We start from the raw sequence: 24,319 nt of genomic DNA, 5'->3' as shown, positions 1-24,319 counted from the left end.
TCACAGGTTTGCTTAATGAGACAAAGTTCAAACAGAGCAGGACATTTCAGCTCATTTCTATATTATTATTATTTTTAAATTAACCCTTGCATTTATTTTATAAACCTTTTATTTCCTATACTTAGAGGTGAGTTGGTTTGTTTTCTCTGAGCCTCATGGCTCCGCCCTCTCGCTGCCACCCAGGCAGCGCAGTGGAAGCCACATTTACTGGCACCCCAGGTAAACACGCAAAAGTCTAAAAATAAAAGTAATCTTTTAATGCAGCTGCATCATCTCACACTGAAAAATCCAACTGTTATTGGTGTTCACATTTATGCAGTAGGATGAAGGTAGCTGAAAGATTTAGTTTCTTACCTTGACTTAAATTTCTCAGATCCTAGAAAGGCTTAAATTCCAGTTTGTTTGTTTTTTTTAAGTTAAACAGGTTTCCTTCATGTTTGTAATGTAAAAAGTGCAGAGCTGTCAAACTTTTTAGTGAATTTTTAAAATATAAACGACACAAAGAAGTGAAATGCATCGGTACCTGTTTATTTCCGATGCCGATACAGACATCTGAAGCTTGGTATTGGCCGATACCGATCCGATACAGAAAAACAGTGCTGAGTTGACTTAAAACGTCAGGCATGTAAAAACAACAACTTTAATTTGTTCAGTCAGTGCAATTAGGGTTAGTATAGAAACCAATGAAAAAATAAAGAAGCTGAAAATGACAAAAACAATAGACTGACTACCTTGGTCAAATGCACAAAAGTAAACTGCAACAAACCCTCTTTCAAATGGTCCAGAAAGTACAGTTAGGAATTCTAAATATAATGTAAAATATATAATATTTCAAGCAAATGGTCACAGACACCTGATCTAGAATTGTTTTCGATATCGGTCCTGATGCAGGTCGGATATCGGATCGGTGCATCTCTGCGAGGAGTGATGGACAGAGTAACGGAAGGCTGAACACGAAAAAAGGATGCAATGAAATGGCACAGAATGAAGGAAGGAACTTTTTGACACTAGAATAGGAACTTAAGTCTAGAAAAGCAAATATTTTTCCAGATTCACGTTTTCTTTCCCGTACTTCTCCAGATTGCATAGAAATCCTGTATAATAATGCCACAGTGGCCCATTTCCTTTGGGCACTAAGCTGGACAAGGATCCATTTACCTTGGCACCACAAATAGTGAGGATGGTGACGGTAAAAAGAAAAAAAAGAAAAGAAAAAGTCCCCAAGTTTCCATTTCATCTTTTAAACCAGGATGCCAACCAGTTGCTTGTAAGGAAAAAGCCCTTTCTGTCCTTCCATCGCATCATAAAAATGAGAAAATGAGATGCCTGTTGACTGAAAGTTAAACTAAACATTCTTCATCGTGAATAAAATGCAACCAAATTGAAGATTGCAAATTATGGCATTTTACAGTTTGACATTAAGAAGCCGCACTAAAAGACTAATTTAGTTTTTAACACGTCTGTACCGTAGGTGCCAATAAAAATTTTTTTGCTTTTTTTTTTTTTTTTTTAATCAACCCAGCAGAAACCTTGACACCAGACCGCTCGGTCCTCCTGTCCTCTCACTTTAACACACATCAAGTCCGTCCAGGTCGTTTTCCAGTTGAAGTCATTTCAAGCCTTCCTGTTGTTCGGTGGCGTTATTAGAGAGTCCAGCTGCCCTGATCCGCAGCCATTCCAAAACCTATTAGGATTTCATTTCCTTAAATTTACTCGTGACTTTACTGCCTCTCCTGACAAAACTCCTGCCAACATAAAGGAGAGAAAGAGAAAAAAAGAAAAGAAAAAAACAACAACACTGGATCGCTCTGAGAAAGGCTTTGAAAAAGGCGAAGGTTTTAAACGCTGCAGTAAAACAGTGCAGTAAAATAGTTTGCTCTGTGAAACCACAGACAGCCAGTCATTTCCTCACGCTGCTTGAACCGAACACCCCCGCCCCTCAAGCAAAATCCTGCAGGTTTCAGAGAAGCCGACTCCATCATCAACACTTTACTGAAGTAGAATTAACACAGAGGCTGTCAAAAAAAAAAAAAAAAGTAATAACTGATCTCACTTCTGGCTTGGAAATAGGCAATTATCTACAAAAACAATTAAACAAGATAAAAGATGCATCCGAACTAGAATGAGACGAAGGAAATTCGCAAGCTAACAATTACAAAGTGAAATCTGAACAAAGTGAGGTTCTGCTGCGGAGCCGCAAATAGCGATGAGATCATGTGTGATGCCACAAGAATCCTCTTTGTTTTACGTCTGCTCTGTAAGTGGAAAACTGTGCGCCGGGACCCCCGGGGAGCCCCACTTGGAGGCCAAGGGCCACGGCAGGAAGCCCTGATAAAGATGAGCAACTTTATTGGAGGGGTAGAAGAGAAAAAAAAAAAAGGAGAAAAGAATAAAATAAAAATTGCTGCAATAAAGGAGGGCATAGCAGCGAAGAGATTTACAGGGGATGACAGGGAGGACCGCTGTGAAAAATGATCCGAGTTGTTTCTGTTCTCTGATTAGTGCTTTAGGATGAAGTGCGATGGAGGAACGCTGGGCTGATTGCCTGGTTATGCTTAATTTATGGCAGATCTGACTCCCTGCAAATCTGCAGGCCAGGAAAAACATGGGATGGCAAAAAAGAAAAGATAAGGGGAGGAGAGGAGGAGTAAAAATCTGCTTTTAAACAATTCTTTCCCTCTGCCTTAAACTTTCAGAAACCTTTAAACTAGCAGTCACCTCCTCTGCAAACCGCAGAGCTCTGTTTTATTTTTTTTCCCTTTCTTTCTAGGAACAGACGCATTTGTTGACTCGTGTATGGAGATGGAACGTGGCGATCAAAACCAGTTATCGGCAAGCCATAAACTTAAAATACATGCGTTTTCTTCTGATCGGTAAACCACATCGAGGCATGAGCATGTCACGGCAAAATCAGCAACTTTTGATGCAGATGGTGACTTTGTTTTCAGTACCACTGACAAATTCTCTATAATGAAATCAGACGAAGCACAGTGTTATGGACATTTATGTTGAATCTTTTGTTTCTATTAATTTAGCTTTTTCCTTAAAGAAGTTACAATTTTGGGAACCTAAATGTGTAATTTGTTATATTTGTAAATGTTCCGATTATTTTGTGGCTTCCTCCCATTAATTTAAGAGTTTAAAAACACACATGGACATGTGGTGGAGATGTTTTTGGTTGTCAGGGGGCAGGGGCGGTAAAGATGTTTTGTTTTTTTTTACCACTTTTTGAACTTGTAAGATCAGGTTAAATCACCTCCAAGTTGTAAGAAATGTTCAGTTATTACTGTGTTTCCTGTCGCCACCCACAGATTTTTCTTGGAATAATTTTATTTTCGACGCCCCGACACACTGAGAAAAACAAACTAGAGCTCCAGGAAATACTGAATAATTATAATTAGCACAAAAACCCTGTTGGCCAAAACTGTTCACACGCCTGGCAGGTGTAGATTTGTGCTTAGAATGAAAGCCAAAAAATGATCAGGCGGTAAATAAATCTCAAAAGTCAGTAGAACAGAAAATCACTCATCAGTTCATCTCTACTCTTTAGTTTTGTTTTTCCCCTTTCCTAGTATATCGGAGAATGTGTTCAAGCTTATTCTCCTCGTAACTGTTGGTTCACACTTGAAGACGGCATTAAATATAATGACGAAATTACATCAACGGCGGTGGAAGGAATCCACCCGGACAATGGAAAACTTTGTCACTGTGGGTTTTTTTCGCTCTCTCCTGCCAAAATGTTATTTCTCTCCCACTCCGACGGTGATAAATGTGTCCGGAGCTCGGAGCTGACAGACTCCAGTCCGGCAGGGGGGAGGAGTGCGGGGGGTTCCTTCTTGTTTTTGTTGCATAGCGATCACTGTCCAAACAACATGCGCGGACTGTGAGGATCTGCACTGAGCTGTGAGCCAACAGCCTGATAGCCTCTTTCATGCACGGCTTCCCATCAAATGTGTCGGTGTCGGCTGGAAAATACAACCGGTACTGTAATTTTGTGACATTTTGTGGCAGAAACTAAACTCTAGCAACACTTTTATATCGCTTTACACATAAACCACACGTGTGTGTGTGTGTGTGTGAACTGATTTGTGTGTACAGTAGTGGTGGTTTAATTCAAAACTTTTGTTCCAACTGTTTTACCAAAATTAGCTAGCAGTAGAAGCAGCTTATTGTTTCTCAGCGTCTCGGCCAACAGAACAAAGGAAAACTTTGAATAAAAGCATCTGATCTGCAGCCCAGATCCGTCCTCTGCCTGGGAAGACGTCGATATTTTCAGCTGTGGCTTTCTCTAACACAACGCAGCTAGAAATGAGAATATTATGAGAGAAAATGATGAGCTGGATTCGCATTATGGCAGACAAATCAGCGACACTGGAGAGGTTGTTCTGAAAAATGTAGAACGGGAAGACTTGATTGATTGTGTTTTGGGTCCCCCGCCCCATTCATCACACTTTTTCCACAACTGTATCTTTGGCACGAAAATATAAATCTCAATATCCAGGATAGTCTTGTAAAAGATTTTTGATCTGGATGAGTCTTTTCCAGGTGAAATAAAATCCAATAAAATGACATCTTTTAATTATTCGCTGGAGGTATACTAATAGCAGCTTTCTGGCCAATCACGATCTTTAAAAAAAAAAAAAGCCTGACAGCCTGATTCCGATATTTCTTTGTCTTAAAACGTCGGCAAGTTGACAACAGTGGGGTGACTATTAACCACGTTAACAGTCTTCTCAAATGTGACTGAATCCTTTCAGATGAACAGATTCAGAAACTTATTAAAAAGAGATCATGGATGCACCAATCCACTTTTTTCACTTTTGATACAAATACCAATATCTGAAGTTTAGTATTGGCAAAAAAAACAGCCCTGAAGTGACTCAAAACCTTTTTTTTTTGTTTTTGTTTCTTTAAAACACAGACGTAAATATACTGAATTACAAATTTATTTGACAACTCTGCTCCAGCACAGCACACATAAGCACACCAACAGCTTCACAAAACTGCTGGTCAGACATGTTTAAACAACTTTAATTTGTTCAGTCAGTGCAATTGGGAGCATAGCAGCCGATGTAAAATAAATAATAAAGACACTGGCAAAAAACGACAGGCTGACCATCTTGGTCAAACATGCAGAAATAAACCTCAACAAACCTCCTTTCAAAGTATAATTAGAAATTTTAAGTATAAAGTAAAATAAATAAAGCATAATGTCAATCAGAGCACAAAGCGTAGAATTACACTGAATAGATCTACCCTTATACATTGGACACACTGGCACCGATACCGGATTTAGAATTGTTCTCAATAATGGGACTGGTCCACGTTAACATCAGATCGGTGCATCTATGCAAGAGATGGTGGCATTCTGATCTGTGTGTGCGTGTGTGTGTGTGAGGGGGATCTATTTGAGCTGGGCTCGTGAAAAAGAAACATTGCCTGCCTTCAACTAGAAAGCCATCATTCTCTGCGACCTTCAGCGTGTTCAGAGGAGATCTGCTGTGGCTGATAGGACATGTGAGGAAGGCCACATAGTTCTGGGCCGTATGTAAAATGCAACCTGACTGCTGTTCCCTGAGAGCTGCAGCAAAGGCCGCCGGCCAAAGCCGCTAAATCACTCAGCTTGGCTGTTGCCATGACTCTTGTGTTAAAAACAAAAGGCAGAGCTCTCTCTCTCTCTCTCCCTGAAGCCCTTCTCCATCACTCACACTCCCCCCCTCTCAGCCACTATTTCATAAACATCCAGCTGCAGATCGTCAGCAGCGTGTCTGATTACAAAATCGGAAAAACAGAGAGGGAAAGAATGGGTTCTATTGTTTTCCCCCCGAATCAAAGTTCTTTTCTACTTTCACTTAACACATCATTTCGTCTCCTCCTCCGCGTCGGCACAGTTCATCTAAGTGGAGTCGCCAGCAGTAATCGCCGCTTCGTAAATTCAGATGAGCGGGAGAGATTTCCTTCTAGTCCCTTGCATTCATCCCTCCCTCCCCATCCCTCCGATCCATGTTATCATATGTCATTATAATGGCATTTCACTCTGCTAAACGACAGCCAAGGAACATAACCGCCATTCACCGGAGGGCCGTAAATTAAACGACAGTCTGCTCTGCAGCATCGATTATTCTACGTCCCAAAAAAATACCGTCTTCTGTTCCCATCGATTGCGCATTCCTCTCTACTGAGTGAATGGCTTTCGCCGCTCGGCCGGCAACGGGCTCCGTCCCGTTCGCGTGGAAACGGCGCTCCTGGATCGATGTTTTGTTCGCTCGCCGAGTCTGCGGCGTCACGCTGAGACGTGTCTTGAAGATGAAATCCCTTTGAGCAAATCCTCTATCACAGAGAGCTAGCGGCAGGTCTCTCCAAGTACAGGAGTACAGGATGTACAATTTTCTGGATCGTATGAAATAAGATGTTTACTTCCTGTCCAAAAGTCCTGGCTGGACTTTATAGTAGCCAGGACTTTTGGACAGGAAGTCCTGTCCTCCTGTGAAGAGCAGGAGGGTTACCCAAAATGCTGGACAACTCATCCTTGAGGTCAGAAAGAACCCAGAAAAACACCAAAAGTTTTTAACAGTTTTCACTCCGCATCACTTTTTTTTTTTTTTTTGTTCACGTGGAAAGAGAAAACGCATCTTTTGTGGAAACTGACATTATTAGCCAAACCTCTAACCTGAGCTATGACCCTCAAACGCATCACATATAACAGCAGCAGCAGGTTACATGTTCATTGAGACGCTGCAGCAGCAGCATTTTCTACAGCGTCAATTTATTGTTCACCATCCTGGTTTTCTTGTGTTTATCGCTGACCTCACATGGGTGGACTTCCCATGTTCTATATTTAGCGCCACTTAAAGACCCGACAGAGTAAAAACAGCGTTTTGGGCCAATTTCAGTGTTTCTGTGTGGATGGGAAAAAAAACAACAACAAAAAAAACGTCTCTGGCATACGTGGGATAACTCCGAGCTCAAAACCACTGCTGATCAAAAAGAACATCAAGGTCTCATATTTGCCCAAAAACCTCCTGATGATCCCAAACACTTAGGAAACTATTCTGTGAGCTTGCAAAACAAAAGGGTAAGACTTTTCAGACTGTGTCCCTCCAGCCACAGTTTTCTGTAAAACTCAGGAGTATTTTAGAAAAGAGCATCACATTAACAGCTGAAGGATACCAACGTGGCGGTCTGGACTAAATTTTTACCTGAATGTAAATTAATGGAACCATGAATTCCGCTGGAAAATCCTGAAGGAAAACGTCTGGCCATCCATTTGTCCCCCTAATATCAAGCATGCTGAGGTTATGCAGCAGTGCAATAACCTCTTAAAGTGGCCTAATCAAAGTCTGGACTTGAATCCTCGGATAAAAAAAAAAGGCACGAGTCTGGCTGAATTGATACAAATCGGAAACGACAGGTGTGTCAAAACACCCCCACAAACCTCGAGGCCAGTGAGCGGAAACACTCGACGGCAGCTGTTGCCGCAGAGCGTGGCACGGCCGGTTGTTGCGTTTAGAGTGGGATTACTTTGCACTCAGGGCCGGGTCGGTTTGGATGGCATCCCTTCTGAAATCGAATCATCGTGTGAAAACCGCGTTTTGTTTCCACATTCTCAGCACGACCTCCTCCTGCAGTAAAAACAGTTTCTTTGATAATCCGAAACATTTAAAGGCGATCAAACCTGTAAGGGTGCGAGCACTGCGCCACCTCCACACAGTGCTGGACATAAATTCACAGCTTGAATGCTGTTTTTTTGTTGATTTTTTTTCCCCCCCACTGCCTTCACGGCACAAGGTGAGAATTTCTTCTTGATCCACGACGTCTGGCTGGACGTCCCAGGCTCTTCTCCATACATCTGCTTCAAGTCAGCGATGAAACGTTTAAGCTATTATCATCTTCTGTTCTACTGCAACATTGTCGGGATCATTTAGGCAAGTAAAAGTGAATCAGTGAGGGCTGTTGCTCTCCTAAAGAGTCTCACACGGGCTCTCTGTGTGATCTTGTGATAGTTATGAAGTGTTTATGGAGACTGAGTGAAGGAAAACAAACACTTTAATAAAAGTGCTAACAGCCCAAGTTATGAAGTCACGGTATTTAAATCTAGCAATAGCAGGATTATAAAATCCAGCCAAAATGTCTTGTAAAGGCATTCCTCTTTGTTGTCTCGCAAAAACAGAAAAGAAAAGATAGATGAAATTTATTGAAAATGTTGATTCCACTTTTTTCCTTTTAATTAACTTTTGGAGTTATGTTACTAAAACAAAATCAGCCCTCAAAACATCTGGATTTGTTAAGAGAGTTTATAAAAGCAATAAAAATCTCCATCGAACGCAAACTGCCTTAAAGCTATGAAACAAAACGAGAGTGACGTCATGCAGCGTCATGGAAACGCGAGCGATCATGGCCTCGTTTCCACTCTCTCACCTAAAGGGAATTATACACAATGTAAAAATGCCTTGGAAAAAAAAATATCCACGCCTCCTGAATTTTTCCACATTCTGTCAAGTTATGGCCTGAAAACTTCCAGGAATTTTATTGGGATTTTAAGTAACCTGACCAACGCTACACGCACGCCACAGGAAACATCACTTGTGCTCGCCCCCTTTAGTCAGATACCCCAAAATGAACCAAATCCCTTCAGACGATTAGCAAATAGAGTCAATTTATGTATTTATTATTGAAATAACTAGAGTGAAGTCATGGAAACATTTTTTTGGCTTAAACTAAAATAGAGTCCCAAGAAATGAATTAAAATGTGTGGTTGTAACAGGATGTGGACGATATGGACTTGGGATTTTATTGTGATATTTTGTTGCATAATTGTGATAACGTTAAAATTATGATCTAAAAAATTTTTGTGTTTTTTTTGCTTCTTTTTTAGACAAATGCTTGATCTAAAACAGCATTCATAGCAGTACAAATAAATACTGTTCATGAACATCTTTCCTATTTGAAATCTTCTGCAGGATGCCACTCACTTAAAGACACTTAAACTGCACACATTACCTGCATTTAATCAGAATTTTAAACTTACTGATATTTATTGATCCTCTTGTGGAACAAACTGAGTGAGAAAATGTCAAAAATAACATTTCTGATAATGCTGTCACTTTTGTGTGGAGACAACGATGAATCAAAATTCTTATAAGAAATTTTTTATGATAAATGATTGAACTTTTTCACATTTTGTCAAACGGTAGGAAATCTTTAGCGAGGTGCTGCACCGAGTTCACCTTCACACAACATTCAATGAAACTAAACGGTCAGAGGTTAAAAGAAAAAAAAAGAAAGAAGAAGAAATGGGAAAATGGGCTGGAAGTCAATAAAAACACCATTGCATAACTCGTGGAATTGAGTTATTTAACATTTTGGGCCGTGAACAGAGCGAAGCGGCAGGCGTGCCTGAAGACGCACGCCTGGCTGCTTTTCCCATTATAACTTTGCAACGAGGACACGAGGAAGACAGCGGTGGAAGCTCAAGCAGAGTTCCCTTCAGTCATAGCGAAGTGTGTTTTCTCGGCAAGACGGAAGAAAAACCAAAGGCTCCATGGTCCGCTCTGCTGGGTCACACACTCTCTGCTCCTTCTCTCTCCCTCCAACACCAATCGGACTTCGACGTAAAATACCCAGTCCGCCTCAAATTTAACTCCTGAACAAGCTGGAAAAGCTACGGCAAACTAAAGCTACGGCAAACAAGCTGGAAAAGCTACGGCAAACCAGAGCTCCGACTTTTCTGTTGTTTCCAGCAAAAAAAGAAATGTGCGAGACTCGAAAAGAAAACAGGACGACAATGAATGACAGCAAGTGCTGAACACAGTTTCCAGCATTACACAGATATGTTGGCATGCCGTTTCTCTAAGGCTACAGTGGTAAACCTTAAACCCTGCTAATCCGGTCCTGCTGTCAAAAAGGCCCCAGCAGCTCAAAGGGGAAGACGGATGAGATCGCAGTGACTCTCGATGGGCCAAATACCAAGAAACGGTGGGACACCCTTCTTCTGCATAGCTGTGATATGTACAGCGGGTTTGGGGGACTTTGGTTACTGATAACAAAAGTTGAAAGCAAGTGATAGGGGCACGAGATAGCAGATTTTGGAAAATTGGAAGAACTTTTAACCTCCAAAGCTGATAATTTTATTTGACTTATATACATTTTCATTTCAGAGAAAAGGGCATGTGAGGTCAGTTATTTTTTTTTTTTTTTAGACACAACTTTCTATAATATTTTTATAACACTGAGAATTTGAGCAAAATCTATTAAGTTTCTACATGCATCAAACGCAGACCGGTTTCTGAAAGTTTCACCAACTCATATTTAAGACTTTTTAAAGACCGTTATGAATGAAATTGAAGACCTGCATCACGACAGAAATTTGAAGAAAATGACACATTTCGCAATTCTCTCGACAGCCTTAACCCCATAGAGTCGAGCTTTTTTACACAGAACGCACCAAGCATTGTATGGGTTGGCAAAAGACGTCAGTCAATAGTGAAGGCGAATGTTGTCCAGCCAGCTGGCTACAGGTTTGAACTTTGCCATGACAAACAAAAAAAAGCAAAACAAACTTTGCTATATAGCTAGCAAGGCTATATCAGCAGTTAATAGTTATTAGATAGTTAGCGTTAGCCTCAACCGTCGCAGAACGCAATGAAGATGCGACTCAAACTTCATTTTTAAAAAAAAATTAAATAAACAGAATTTAAGATCTATGATTAACATATTTAAGGTCAACTTACTTTTCCCAACAAACTGAATTTAAGACATTTTAAGGCCTTAATTTTAGATTCACACGTTTAAGACTATCTGTAATATCTGTAGGTTCCACAGCTTATGGAAAAGAAAAAAACAATCCTTTATTTTGCTTAAGATTTCTGTAGTGTGATAGGCATTTTACTGCTCTTTTAAAATTTAAAACTTCTGGACATTTTAAATAAGTAACTGAATAACCTAAAATAAATGATAATTTCTTTAGAAAAAATAGTGTCAATTTTGCTGCATTTATTCACTGGTTAAAACTCCTAAAAAAAAAAAAAAAAAAAAGTCACAGGTTTCGTGCTTCACTAAAACTAAGACACCCAGCCTAAGAGACACAAGTTCAACCTGAATTTAAAAATGTGTGGCGGCCAAACAGGTCTTACTTATGACCATAATGTTAAATTTAATGTGTGAAATGAAAATACAAGAAAAAAAAAAGATAAGTTAATACATATCAATGTGAAAAATTTAATGTATCAATAAAATACAATAATGAACAGTAAAATAATAAAAGACAATTCCACGCTTCCAAAAAACAACCAACTCACTGACAAACTTCTGTTTATTTAAACTCAATAAACCAAGTTTCCCGCCATGAGTTGGACGCCCCTAACTAGTCATCCTACCAATGTTGGACACCTCATCCGTCCCTGTGCCACGCCACACACCAACACTAAATTGGGTTGAGGTCAGGTGAGCTCAGAGAGACGCCTATAACAGGCAACACCTCTGAGTCCACTGAGTATTTATGTCCACTTTACTGCTGTGGTGTAAATCCCCAAACCAGTGGGGCACAATGTCTGTGAGCAATAGAGAGATACTCTTTATTTGTCGAGTTTCACCAACTCAAATACATGCCGATTAACGCATATAGTTGAGTCGCTACATGTGGCCAGTCAATGTATCATCATCATAGTGCTTCACTCTTTACATCAGCAGACACATTTACTGCTGAAAGTAAGATACAAGTCCGTAAGCAGGAGCTTTTACAACCTCGACTTTACAGTTGTGGTGTACTTTATTTTGGTCTATTACATGCAGCCTCAATAACATGCATTAAATTTGTGCAACTGTAGAAAAGTAGGTTGCAAAACCAAAATCTTACCAAGTACTTCTGTTCCAGTTTCTAGTGCAAATATCCTAGTGCACTTGAAATAAGACAGAACTTCAAAGTTAATTTTCAGGAAAAAAAACAGGAGATTGCTTTAAGTTAAAAAGTTTTTAAAAATCCTTAATATTGAAAAAGTATTAGTGGAACTAGCATTAATTATGCTAGTTCCACTAGCATAATTAAGGAATTATTGACTTAAAACAACCTCTTATATCTTGTTGAATAAATATTTGTAAGTTAGTTCTGTCGTATTACAAGTGTACCAAGATATTTGCACTAGAAACTTGGCCAAAAATACTAGGGAAGATCGTCTTTTTGCAGTGTTGGACAAGTTCAAAGGGCGGTTCCGTTTCTACTTCAGAGGAATGTTAAAAGCATTTTTTATCATCTTCTGAGTTCGCCAGAACTCGTTGTGGTTTCTGATGACTAATGCTGACTGGACTTGGTATCCAGCGGATGTTGGACAGTCTGACGGTGAGGTCTTTAATCAGGCAGCTGGCTCCTGTTAACAGCCGCATGATTTGCCGCGGGCTTGGCGAATGGCACGATTACGTTGTAAGCCATGATAAATAAACACTTGACGAAACAATGTTCTCGTCTTTCTGCTTCTAGTTTTAATGTAAACTTTGACCTCAGATGAATGCGTGGAATTAGCTATTAATTACTGCAGTCCACGCAGCTCTTGTGAAATTCTTATTACTCAACTTTAATATTACAATAAATCTGCAACATACCGCCTTCTTAATTTATAATCAACAACAGACGTTCAAGATTAAATCAATGAATGATGAAACATTTACAGTGGAGATGTTTTAGGTGGGAAAACAAGATTGTATTGAGCTGGATCTCTGGCTGCGGAAAACCAAACTGGCTCTTTAATAGAACCAGTAAGGAACAGACTCCTGGTTTAGCACTGGCTCTGCTTTGATTAAAAAAATAAATAAAAAAAAACAATTACTGCATGCGACTGCGGTTTCAGGTCATGCTGCGCCTTCTTAGAAAGTTTAACCCAATCCAGTCCTGGGTTTAACATTCTCACTTCTGACAAAATTGCCTTTCAAATGTTGTCGGTGCTCACGTGATTTTATGATTAAACCAAATCCACCTTACAGGTTAAAGCATCCCACTTACAGACATTTAACAAAACTGGTGTCATTTTTTTTTCCTATTTTGCAAAGTGTGAAAACCCTGAAGTCTGAAAACTAGCTAAAATAAAAGAACTAAAGCTAATAATAATATCTATACTTGCTTGATTATAAAAATACACTCAAAGGATAAAGTTTGTAGTTATTAGCCTGAGAACCCTAGCCAATGCCTCTCACTCAGTAGAGAGAACTATATTAATTTAATGGTGTTAAATAAGCCGTTATCGCGTCATATAGTTTGGAGACTCACGTCTGGTTGGATGGCTTTGAACACAGGAGCGTCCATGAGGGTGATCTGGCCCTGAAGGAAACAACACAGCAGATGTTAGACTTCCAGAAAAGAAGAAGATTAAAGTCACAGCTTTCCTCAACAACAAACCTCCAACATCAACATCATTGTTAATAACTCTTTTTACATCAACAGTGCACAGCTTATTCAAGCTAGACCAGGCGTCTGCAACCGTAACAGTCAAAGTAGATATTTTTCCTCCCAGCTCAGCTAAATAAAAGTAATTTAGAGCAGCCAATGTTAAATGAAGTTTTTATTTTTGATAAATATTTGCCATACATTTTTTAACACAAATTAAAACTTGACAACCTTCGTAAAAAAAAAAATGTAAATCAAAAATGAATGGGATGTCAATGCAACTATGTAAAAAGAATAAAAAATGCATTTAGGTTCAACCTAATGACAAGACAAATAGTCATTAGCTACTTTTAGTGTCATTCTGTTGAAGAAATTCAATGCAATTATTACATTAAAAAATGAAAAAGCTTCAAAAACATGAATTTGTTCATATGCGTCTTTAAAAATATTAAATGTAGTTCAAGTTTTAAAGAGCCATTGTTGAAGGTCCAAAGAGCCACAGGTTGCAGACTCTTGAGCTAGACACTTCTCAACTACTAGGAAACAAATCATTGAGATCTAAGAGTGATTTTGAAACCTTGAGCACATTAGAAATGCCTTTAAATCTTAGAGAGGAAGGAGTTTGACACAAAAACAAAGATCAGACTGCCATCTTGTGGTCACAAACGGCAGAACAAGCAATCGCAGCAAAACGTTTTAACCAGAGATCAAGAAAAGATCCTCGCTTGAATTATCACAAAAGGGAATTGGGAATCGTGGAATAAAGCCTGTAAAGTATTACAGATGTGACTCTGAAGTTTATTTAGAGACACCATTGGAGAGTGTGTGCAGTGGCAGCTGAGGGAATTCCCTGAGCGCCGACTTGGCACTGCCAAACATCATTAATTATTGCTGCTCCAGACCTCATTTCCTCTTATATCACTCCATCTCAGCTCAGCACTTCCCATCTGAGCTTACTGAACACTCTGCTTTTAAACACTCACACGGACGGTTTAACTAGACGAGCGGAAGGAAGCGGCAGACGACTTCGAACTGGACTCACCGCATACTCCTCGGGAGTGACCTTCAACACGTCGAACACGACGGCGTCGAAACTCTTCTTCAGCTCGGAAGAGGCCTTATCGCTGAGAGACTCTGAGCTGCTGCTCTTCTGTGAGGGAAAAACAAACAAAGTCAGGAATTATGGACAGATTCTTTTCATGATCAAATAGAGATTTACTATTTTTCTTTGATGATTGAAAGATTTCTGCTCATTTCAGTTTTACATGACTTCCTGAGGGTCACAATGAACAAGTGCATAATGGATTATGTACATACCCTTTCTAACTATGTGTAGTTATCCATATCAGGTCACTGAAACCTTTACAAACCAAAGAGCTATTTTGGCCCATATACCAGCAGAATGAAACCCATTTAGAGCCGCAAATGGTACACAGGCTTTAATTTAAAAAAAAAAAAAAAGTATAAACATCTACAATAAGAAATTTGAGGTCACTTTGTCATCATTTTATTTCTCTTTTCAGGTTTTAAGGCAAAATGAAAAACAAATATTAAAAGAGGATTGATTATGTTTCTTCAGTAGGATGTTGTTTGTGGGAAATTATTTAAAACAATAAAAGCACTTCGTTTGAAACATAATGATGAGAAAAAGAACTTACAGCTCTCGAGAAAATTAAGGGCACTTAAAATGATCAGTTTCTCTGAGTTTACTCTTTTTAGGTTTATGTTTGAGTAAAATGAACATTGTTCCTTTATTCTATGAATTACTTGTGTACAACATGTCTCCAAAATCCCAAGCAAAAATGTAGTATGCATTTGTAGAAAATGAAAGTGTTTGTAAGCAAAAAAAATAATAATTAAGGTTATTAATTGTTTTTTTAATAAACATAAATGAAAATTTTTTTCTTACATTTTAGCATTATGACATGGTGACAGTCAAGCCAATAGGGGAAAGTCTGATTGATTCTGATGTGGGGGCAGTGAACCCGTCCTCTACAGTCACTGAGACAAGACTATAAGAGATGTTGTGCAAAGGGGATGAGATGATCTGGGCGCAGGTGCGACCTTACCTCAGAGGCTGTTGCAGCTGTGTTGGAGATGCTTGATTGGCCATTAGGGAGGTCCATCATTCCCATACCATCGAGCTTCAACGCAGGAGACCAGTCATCGCTCTCAGCTGCAGTAAAGCCTGCTCGGCCTCTCTGGACAGAAACACAACATCTCATACAACGTCCTCGTCGTCGCTGCCTTTAATCCTACAGTGCAGCAGCAGCACCCCCTAGTGGATAAAATGGGCATATTTATCACTCGTCTTGAGAGCAAATCATTACAACAGCTCAAACTGAATGTACTCTTTAAAGAACGATCATTTGTGATCGTGATAAGAGTGTGTGTAGGCTCAGCTGCTGTCCCAGGAGCCATATGGACGGCCACTTTCACGGCCGGTCTTTACTACACACTTGAGGTCAAAAGGGCAGAAGGAGCTTAGGCTTCAGCATTAGTTAAAGATCTCATGTTCAAGGAGTTTGTTACGTCCACGGCACAAACGTGGCTTAATCGACCTGCTGCCACGCAGAACAACAACAACAAAAAAAATGTTTTAAAGCACCGCAGAGATGAGGAGGTTATTTTTGTCTTTCAATTTATAAACCACACAGAGTAAACAAATTTAAAAAAAAAAGCTTATGTTGAAAATTTTGGTTAAAGTTTCTAGGTTAAAAGAAAATAAATAAAATCACAACTTTATCCTTTTCAAGGAATCTAGTCCTGTTATAAATAGACTGAAATTCAACTTAATGGTATTTTAACAAGAATTTATTGATAAATACTTTTTCCAGCTCAGGACTGAAATCACCTTTATTTATTTATTTTTTTTAAGAAACAAGCTACTTCATAATCGTAATAGTCTAAAAATACAAATATATCAGTGCACTCAGTAATGTTGTTGCGACATGTTAACGCTATTCGAACAACAGATTTAACATCACATTTATTTTTTTTTAAATGCACTAATTCTGACTCGTAAGGAGACAATTTAAACTAATAATTATTTTTACTTCTTTTTACAATAATTATTTTTTTATCTAACCTGTGTTCGTACCATTTAAAATCCTTTTCATTAATAACTAGAAGGTGCTGGTTTGACTTGTTTCCAAACGTTGCTGCACATTGCCGGTCAGCTGGCTGAAAGAAGGCAACAACACTTTTACATCACTTCTGATAAAGACATCTGATTCTTTGAAAAAACTCCCAGTCGCTTAAAAAAAAAACAACCCGCAGACAGCCATGGAGTGGACACTAAAGGAGGGCCACCATCACACTTACTGAGGTAACAATGATCATAATTATAGTTTGTAATTTAACTACATGCATAAACGAGATTAAACCTGATCTATTTATCCAAAGACCAACTTGTAACGCCTGTTTGGATCGTCCAAACTGGTTTTCTTTCCTTCATTAGAAGATCAGAAAAGTGAGCCAACATGAAGTCGGTTCGATGCCAATGTGTTGAGCTGAGAGAACGAGACCGTGCAAAGCTACACAGCAGGTTAGTGGCAGGTTTCAACGTCAATGGAGATGATCATCAGACGAAATCCTAAGTTCTGGTATCGATTAATAACAACTGATCTTGTTTGACGACCCCAGAGTGCATTTTCCCCTCATGAATGGATTGTGCTTTAAGGACCATTAGCAGGCTTCCACCGCTGCTGCCCAGCAAAAAGCAAACAGCGTTACGTCATGCGAGCTGTCGGACAGCAGAGCCTGATTGCACAGGAAGCAATCGCTCCCTTGTGTTTACAAGTCTGAGTCTGTGGTTTATTAAATCTCATGTCTGTAATTATCTTTCTTTACTTCCTGCTCTGATGCCTTATGGATGCCTTGTTCTGTTCCAGACGTAATAATTTAGATTCTTCAGCACACTAAACATCATGATTTGTATAAATTCACATATGAACAGATTCCTTTTCCTCCATCGGTGGTGGGTCCTGAACCTTTTTTGTGTCGTGTTTCTTTCATTTTGCTTTTGCATAACTTTGTGCAAATGGCACAAAATCTGACTGAGTTGTGTATTTTTGGAATGAGTAGTAATTTTTCATGATTGTTTTCTTTTCCACTGAAATATGATTTCTATTTTTACTTTTAACTCCCTTTATAAATCTTTTCTAAATGATGTTTTTCCATATTTCATAAACTGAAAATATTAATTGGAATGAATAGGATTGAAAAGAGAAAAAAAACACTATTAGAGGGGTTGGTAATTCAAGAAAAATATAAATATATTGAGGAGAACTCAAATTCATAATGACTTTTATAAATAAATGTGGATATTTACTCTTGGAGTGATTTATTTAACTATTTTTAATCACAATCACTGCTACTGCAAAGATTTTTTTATTATTATTATTTTTCCAGTCTCAGAACCACATAAATCCCCCTTAAAATTACACTTTGCAAGTAGAGGGATAAGAAAATAGAAAATTACTAAAATGAAAAACAAATTTCCACTTTTTATCATAAATCTAGAAAAAATATACATTTTAGTTGGCAGAACTGATATTTAAGGAATATTAGTTAATATAAGTTAGTTAGCTAATTGTATTCAGAAAAGAAAGAAACATTTCAACTGTAATTATCAAAACTGAACCAGATGAAAGAAAACTGAAGGAATCAACAATTGCAAGAACCTAATGTGTGTTTTTATGGATCATCCAGCTACCAATAAAAAGCTCAGATTCTGAAATATTCTTAAAGATGGTGGTGAAATACTCCTAAAATACCAAAATGACATATTACCTGAGAGGCAGAAACATTGAGCCACTGGAAACAAAGCGCCACATAAAAAATATATATAAATAAATTAAAATAAGCTGTCCATACCTAGTAGATGTGTGTCAGATGCACATAGTGCCAGAGGGGAAGCTGCTTGTTTCTCTGTATTCTCTTCTCTCCCTCTCTATCGGGTCCACTCCTTCTCAGAGGTCTGCTTCTGCAGCCTGGGTGGAAGAAAAAGAGAGAGAAGCTGAAAATGGAAAGGAAAGCAGCACGATTGTTTTCTAAGAAAACCAAAAAAAAGTAGCTGCAGCATGTAGCATGTGGCACACAGACCAAAAATCCCCAATAACACATCATAACACTCACCTTATTATGCTCAGCTCTTATTGTCCCTACATTACCAAAAGTGGCCAGTAGGTGGCTCACTACGCTCAGGGATTACAGCTCATGTGATGAAATGAAAGCAATGTGTGCCTGCTGGCAGACTGACGCTGGCCTTTAGACTTCATACAGCGTCTCAGATCTCTTCATCATCACGATCAGCAGCAGATCAAACAAAAGATCAACATTCATACTAATCACAGTCATCTTTAAGGGCTTTGTTGGCCAAATCACAGGCCTTTCTTTCTGATCTTCTACCTTTACAACAAAAAACTGTGGATTCGCGTTTTTGAAGGGTAGAAAAGGCTTATAGCAAACTGCGTTCATAAAGTCTACGTCACTGTCGCACAGCAAGCCTGACCTCAGCGGTGTAAAAGCTCCAGGTTGAATGCAGGACTTTGCTCGTCAGTGTCATTCATTTCACCTGGGGCCGCTTGTCAGCCTTGGATTCAACGTCCTCCAAGCGGCTTACGGCTCCTTAAAGGAGCAGTACAGGTTTTGGGAAGTGAATTTCCAAGAAGTTATCAGCGACCAGACACGGAGTTAGAAATAAAGAAGTGGAAACAATAACATAATAAGGTGAACCATCCAGCGAGCTGCTGTATATGTCCACTTGGTGCTGCGGCAGCATCTGATTTAGGACATTAAAGCCAAAACTATTTGGATTACTGAAAAAAAACAAAAAACACTAGTACCCCGATTGGAAGTATGGATGAGGATTTTTTTCCCCAAAATGCCAGATTACTTCTTTCAGCCAGCTGACTAGCAGTGTGCAGCAACATATGGGGGAGGGGCAGAGTTACTCAATGCTCTGCAGAGGCAAGGAGAAGTCCTGTCACTCCACCACTTTCTGTGTCGCCTCATCCTGGTTTTACAACTGTAACTTTTACCAAACTTTACTGCTTGATGTTGGACATCGTGTGACTGGGTACAACTGTGACATTCAGCATTGTCAGGCATCTACTGCAGTCAGGCTTCATCCAATAAGCTGAATATCACAATACTTAAAATCATATCAGTAAACAATTATGGCATTTTGAAGCATTCTTTTGGATTAAGGGTGCACCGATAAATCGGCAACAAATTTCCTTAATTTTGGGAGAAACACGAGAAACTGATCTTTCCCACTGACCTTTTTACCTCAGCCCACCAGGTTGCACCTGTAACAGTAACCCCACTGTTGCCAACATTGCCGCAATATTTGACAGTTTTTCAGACAAAAAAATAAAATAAATAACTTAGTGTTAGCCAAAATCAGAATCGCCGGGTCAGATTTTACTAAAAATGATAACACCAGTGAAATCCAACATCTCCAACAGTATCCCATGTTAACTTTATTACAAACATCACTAGTAGCGATATCTTCCCATCATTACAACAGTCACTTTAAAAAACCCCCACTGTGTAGGGTTTTTTTTATGGGTGCAGTCACAACCAGCCCTCACTTCTGATAGAAAAGTCCTGTTGTCTGACATCGACACACCTGCCAGGAAAGCAAGACTGTTTAATGTACGGTGACATAATTCCTCAGGGCCGAGTGTTTGGCTTCCTGAGGTTCAGAGTCCAGGGAATGTTAAGTGTTCAGCTGACAGAATTTGAAGCATGCGGTGATAAGGATTTGGTTTGTATTTGGGCAGCCGCCAAAGCTCAACATGAGCCACGACAATGTTTTAGAAGAGCAAGCACGTCTTAAATAAGGCGAGCTGGGAACTGAAGGATGAAGCTGGAAAATACCAGAGGAAGAGTGACAGAATGTAGAGCAATTCGAGTTGAGGCTTGTAGGACGGAGATGTGTCATTAAACTGAATATGACTCATGGCAGTTGTCTTAAATAAGAGCCATTTCTCCCTCTATTCACATTCTAAGACATCACAAGCACATAAACTGAACTTCACATGCTCAAATACAGGCCAAGCTGCTGAGAGGTACATTTAGATGACGAGATTTTTTTTTTTTAATGCCCCAATATGCCTGCGCTGGCATATTTGCGCATGCAACACACTCCGGATACTGCGACAAGCATTTACACTCATCTCTCTGGAGGCTCAGAAAAGCAGGTCTTCAACACCTTCATCTAACAAACCCACTGTCCTCTTTACACTTCTTATCCTGTGTCCTTTTTCTCTTCACCTCAACCTGCCTTTACATACAACCGTTTCATCTGTTGAACTTAAACAGCATATAACACGATTTGTACCTTTTACCCAACAGTTATTGGATTGAACCTCACAATTGTGTATTTTAGTAGCTATTCTCATGTCTACAGCTGAGAAATGTATTTTTTTTAAAAGAACACGTACTAAAGAAATCAAGCACAAAGAAAGAGGTGGTTGGAAATTCTCCAAGTCAAAAATGAATTCATAAACAGCAGATTTCTGATTTCTCCAGTAAAAACGAGGAAGCCAGGAGAAATGTTTTCCGAAAGCCGTAGCTCTGTAACATCGCAAACCGGCATCTTTTCCGGGAATTTAAAAGCACTCTGGTGAACCCAGAGTACTTAGAATACATTTAACATATTTACTTATTACAAGATTTGTTTTAATACATTTAAAATGTGCAAATATATCTACAACACCATTATTTAAAGCTAATCTACAGCTTGTTTTCTCAAAAGGATATGCAATTTAGTTTTTTTTTTAAAAAAGTAGCTCCAGCTAATGCTACACAATACCGATGACAATCTGTTGTTCACTTGGCTCAGACACTGAGAAAAATTCAATGCTAGTGCAGATAATTTCTATTGGTAAACATGCTGGGGGAATTATCTGGAAACTAAATTGTCAACCAACACCCAGAGTCAGCAATAGACAATGGAAAAGCTGGCTGTGATCTACTTTTGTACCTTAGTTTTAATAATTTTTTTAGTTTTCTGCCTCTAAAGTACAGTATTTGAACACTGAAAGGTTTTTCTTTATAACAAATTTCTAAATATGCCAGCGCTACAGGAAATAACAATTACATGAAAACAAATGTGCATATTCTCAATCATTAAAGTCATTAAGCGGTCAAGATTGTCACTGCCCTGCACCCAGGAGACAACCTGAGGGTTAAAACATTTCTAAAGAAAAATGTTCCATTCGTCTTTCTCTTCTAAAACCATCTGTTGTTCATTGTGCAATTATTTGGATCCAACGTTTCCAAGGTTATTTTCATAATTTATTAATCTGTGGCAGCCATAACAGAGCTGTGGCACTGCTTCCCAGATGGTGCTGGGAATCAGGCATTCAGACCCAATGCTGCTCCACGGCGTTCCCTAATGTTAAGACAGAAACCGGAATCATCATGTTTTACCGCGTAAAGCTCCTCATGTGTCCAAAGAGCTAACTTTGGGATTCTCTCTATGCCCAGCATCGTGCGATCATAAACAAATCTCAAGCTGTCAAGGCTGTATATAAAGGGTCTGGTATGTTTAGCATTCAGCGCGAACAGAGCGGTTGTGACAGCTCTGCCAGTCGCAGTCTGCGGCACCACATTTGACACCTAACAGCCCGACGAGTCTCATGTCTGAATCTGTGCCCGCCGTGTGAGAGAATGCCACAAAACGCCCTCCCTCTCTCCCCCATGCTCGCAGATACGAGCGGTCATTTGAAGCTCGCGTGTTTCTGCGTTGCATGTTTTAGCTACCTGTGCTGTTTGTGTGTATTGTTTAAGAGTGTTCGCCTTCGAAGGAGAGCTTGCTGCAGTTGGTAAAGAAAAAAAAAAAAAAAAAAACTGCAGCAAATGCACCAAAGTCAGGGAGCCAAAGTGGGTCAGTGTGCTGAGCTGAGCGGAGAAGGATGTGACAGGCCATTAAGCCGTGCTCCCATCGTCTTCTCTTTAGAGCACACGGATACAAAAAGCACCGACAGGGTCAAAGCGATAGTTTCATTTCTTTCTTTTTTTTTTATTTCTTTTTTTTTGTATTGTTGCAAAAAATGTGCCTGTAAAATGTGAAGAACCTGGGAAGTAGGGCTGAAATGATTAATCGGATTGATCGTGATGAATCGATTACTAAATTAGTTGACATTTATCTCAATAACCAATTCATTGTTAATTGGACTCAAAAAGGTAATTTGCTGAAAGCAGCACCACAGAGCAGTAATTAAGACAAAACTGTATGAAAAACTATTTATATTTTGCATTTAAGAAAAAGAAAATCTTCAATATGCTCTACTCCGATCTCTTCAAGTCGCATAGATTTAGCTTCACCTGGTTCAAATTATGCAATCCAAATAATCCCCAATTAATCTCTTGCTATCAATTAATAGCACAAGATTCCTGCATGTAAGTATTTTTTTAGATGCATTCTTTGCTACAAGTGATCAAGCATTCACTAAAGGAATTCTATATCGTCGCATTTTAGCCAACATGTCCACATTTTTATTTGAAAAAACAATTTGTTTATCTGGATTCTTGTGCGTTTTTAATATTGCGAAAATAAACTTAAGCAGTTAAAATGAAAAATCTACAGAAAGTGCCAAATTTTCTTTAATCTGATTAAATAAATAGAATAAATGGTAACTAAAATAATAATTAGCTGCAGCCTTACTGGGAACAGGTTCATTCAGTAACAAAAACAAGGGTTACATCCAGATTTGGCCACAGTGCATCTGTCATGAGGCTGTTAACCAACAGGGACTGAGTCAGCAGAGCTCCAGAGTAATTCTGTTAAAAACTGGATCCTCATTAAGCTGCTCGGGTTTGGCAGGGGGCCAAGGGGAGCCGTATCGATCCGGAACCACGAGGGGGCCGGGCTGATCACACATGCTCACTAATAGCACACAGGCTCGGTAATGAACCGAGCGTCACAGCAGCTCGATATGCGATGCTTCCACTCAGCAGGTCGGCCATTCAATCAGGGGCTGGTGGCGCAGCCTGTGGAGTAACTGGTGTGAGCGTGTGTGAGAGAGTGTGTGCGACTTTGCTGCTGTTCAGGGAACATAACGAACAGCCCCTTTGCACCATCACTTAACATGCTGCTGATGTTCTGACCTCCTCTGAAGGTCAACAAGAGAATAGGAGCAGCTTCATGGTACTTTACACTCAGCGGACAAGAGAAGCACAGAATATGTTACAGTCGCAGCCATGACAGGTAAACAGTCATGGTGGCTCTATTCTAACGTTTTAGGAGGCATGTTCTGCACACCGCTCTCCCTCGGTGTATTAGAAGACGTGCTACTTTCAGCAGAGGTGGTTAGTCTTTGCAGTGTTTATTATGAGACTATACAAGAGATTTTGTAAACATAATTGTTCTGTGAATTGATATGGCAACGTGAAACCATTTTCAAATATTTACCTTCGTCATGCCACTATGATGAACTGCACGTATTTACACTTTCTGCCTGGCAACCGGGATACAAGTACACAGGGTAGGTTGAATGCTGAGAAACGTTCAACACCTCTACAATAAAGGCTAATAAATCTCTAGGAATTGCTGAGTAGAAACTACTAAACCTGGGCAAATGTGTGCACTTGAGACATTTGGAGAGGGGGGAGAAGAGTTTATTTGATCTCAACAAGCAAAACCAATGTATAGTCCGTTTAACTGCTGTGTTAAACAGTTAAAGATCCAATGAGAGCATATTCAAGTTTAAACTAACAGATTGTACTGGAGTTGTGAAGTATGCAAACACAAGCATAATTGTTTAGTCTTTTTTTTTTAGGATTAACATTTATGCCAAATTTGTACACACATCTTAAAATATTTTCCAGTTACTCTCGAATGTCAATGTAATTACATTTACTTCTTAAGTTAATTGCATCTGTACTTTTACTGCACTGCGCCTGCTCTCATAAAGCTCCGCCCATTTCCAC

General features: G+C 39.3%; 1 protein-coding gene across 7 annotated transcripts in view; it reads right to left on the bottom strand.

The window, feature by feature from the left end:
- Positions 1–24,319, bottom strand: part of ralgps2 (Ral GEF with PH domain and SH3 binding motif 2) — an 88,622-nt gene that overhangs the window by 46,131 nt on the left and 18,172 nt on the right. For 6 of the 7 annotated variants that reach the window (XM_023338907.1, XM_005795558.2, XM_023338905.1 and 3 more), the window contains exons 2-5: positions 18,251–18,366; positions 15,442–15,573; positions 14,415–14,522; positions 13,256–13,306 (exon numbers count right to left, since the gene is read on the bottom strand). In XM_023338907.1, coding sequence (XP_023194675.1) covers positions 13,256–13,306; positions 14,415–14,522; positions 15,442–15,507 — 225 coding nt within the window. In that variant the 5' untranslated portion in view covers positions 15,508–15,573; positions 18,251–18,366. The remainder of the gene's footprint in view (positions 1–13,255; positions 13,307–14,414; positions 14,523–15,441; positions 15,574–18,250; positions 18,367–24,319) is intronic. The other variant, XM_023338903.1, reaches the window with a different exon arrangement.

Source organism: Xiphophorus maculatus, chromosome 9 (assembly GCF_002775205.1).
Source record: "Xiphophorus maculatus strain JP 163 A chromosome 9, X_maculatus-5.0-male, whole genome shotgun sequence".
Lineage (NCBI taxonomy): Eukaryota > Metazoa > Chordata > Actinopteri > Cyprinodontiformes > Poeciliidae > Xiphophorus > Xiphophorus maculatus.
This window is presented reverse-complemented; position numbering and strand designations above follow the sequence as displayed.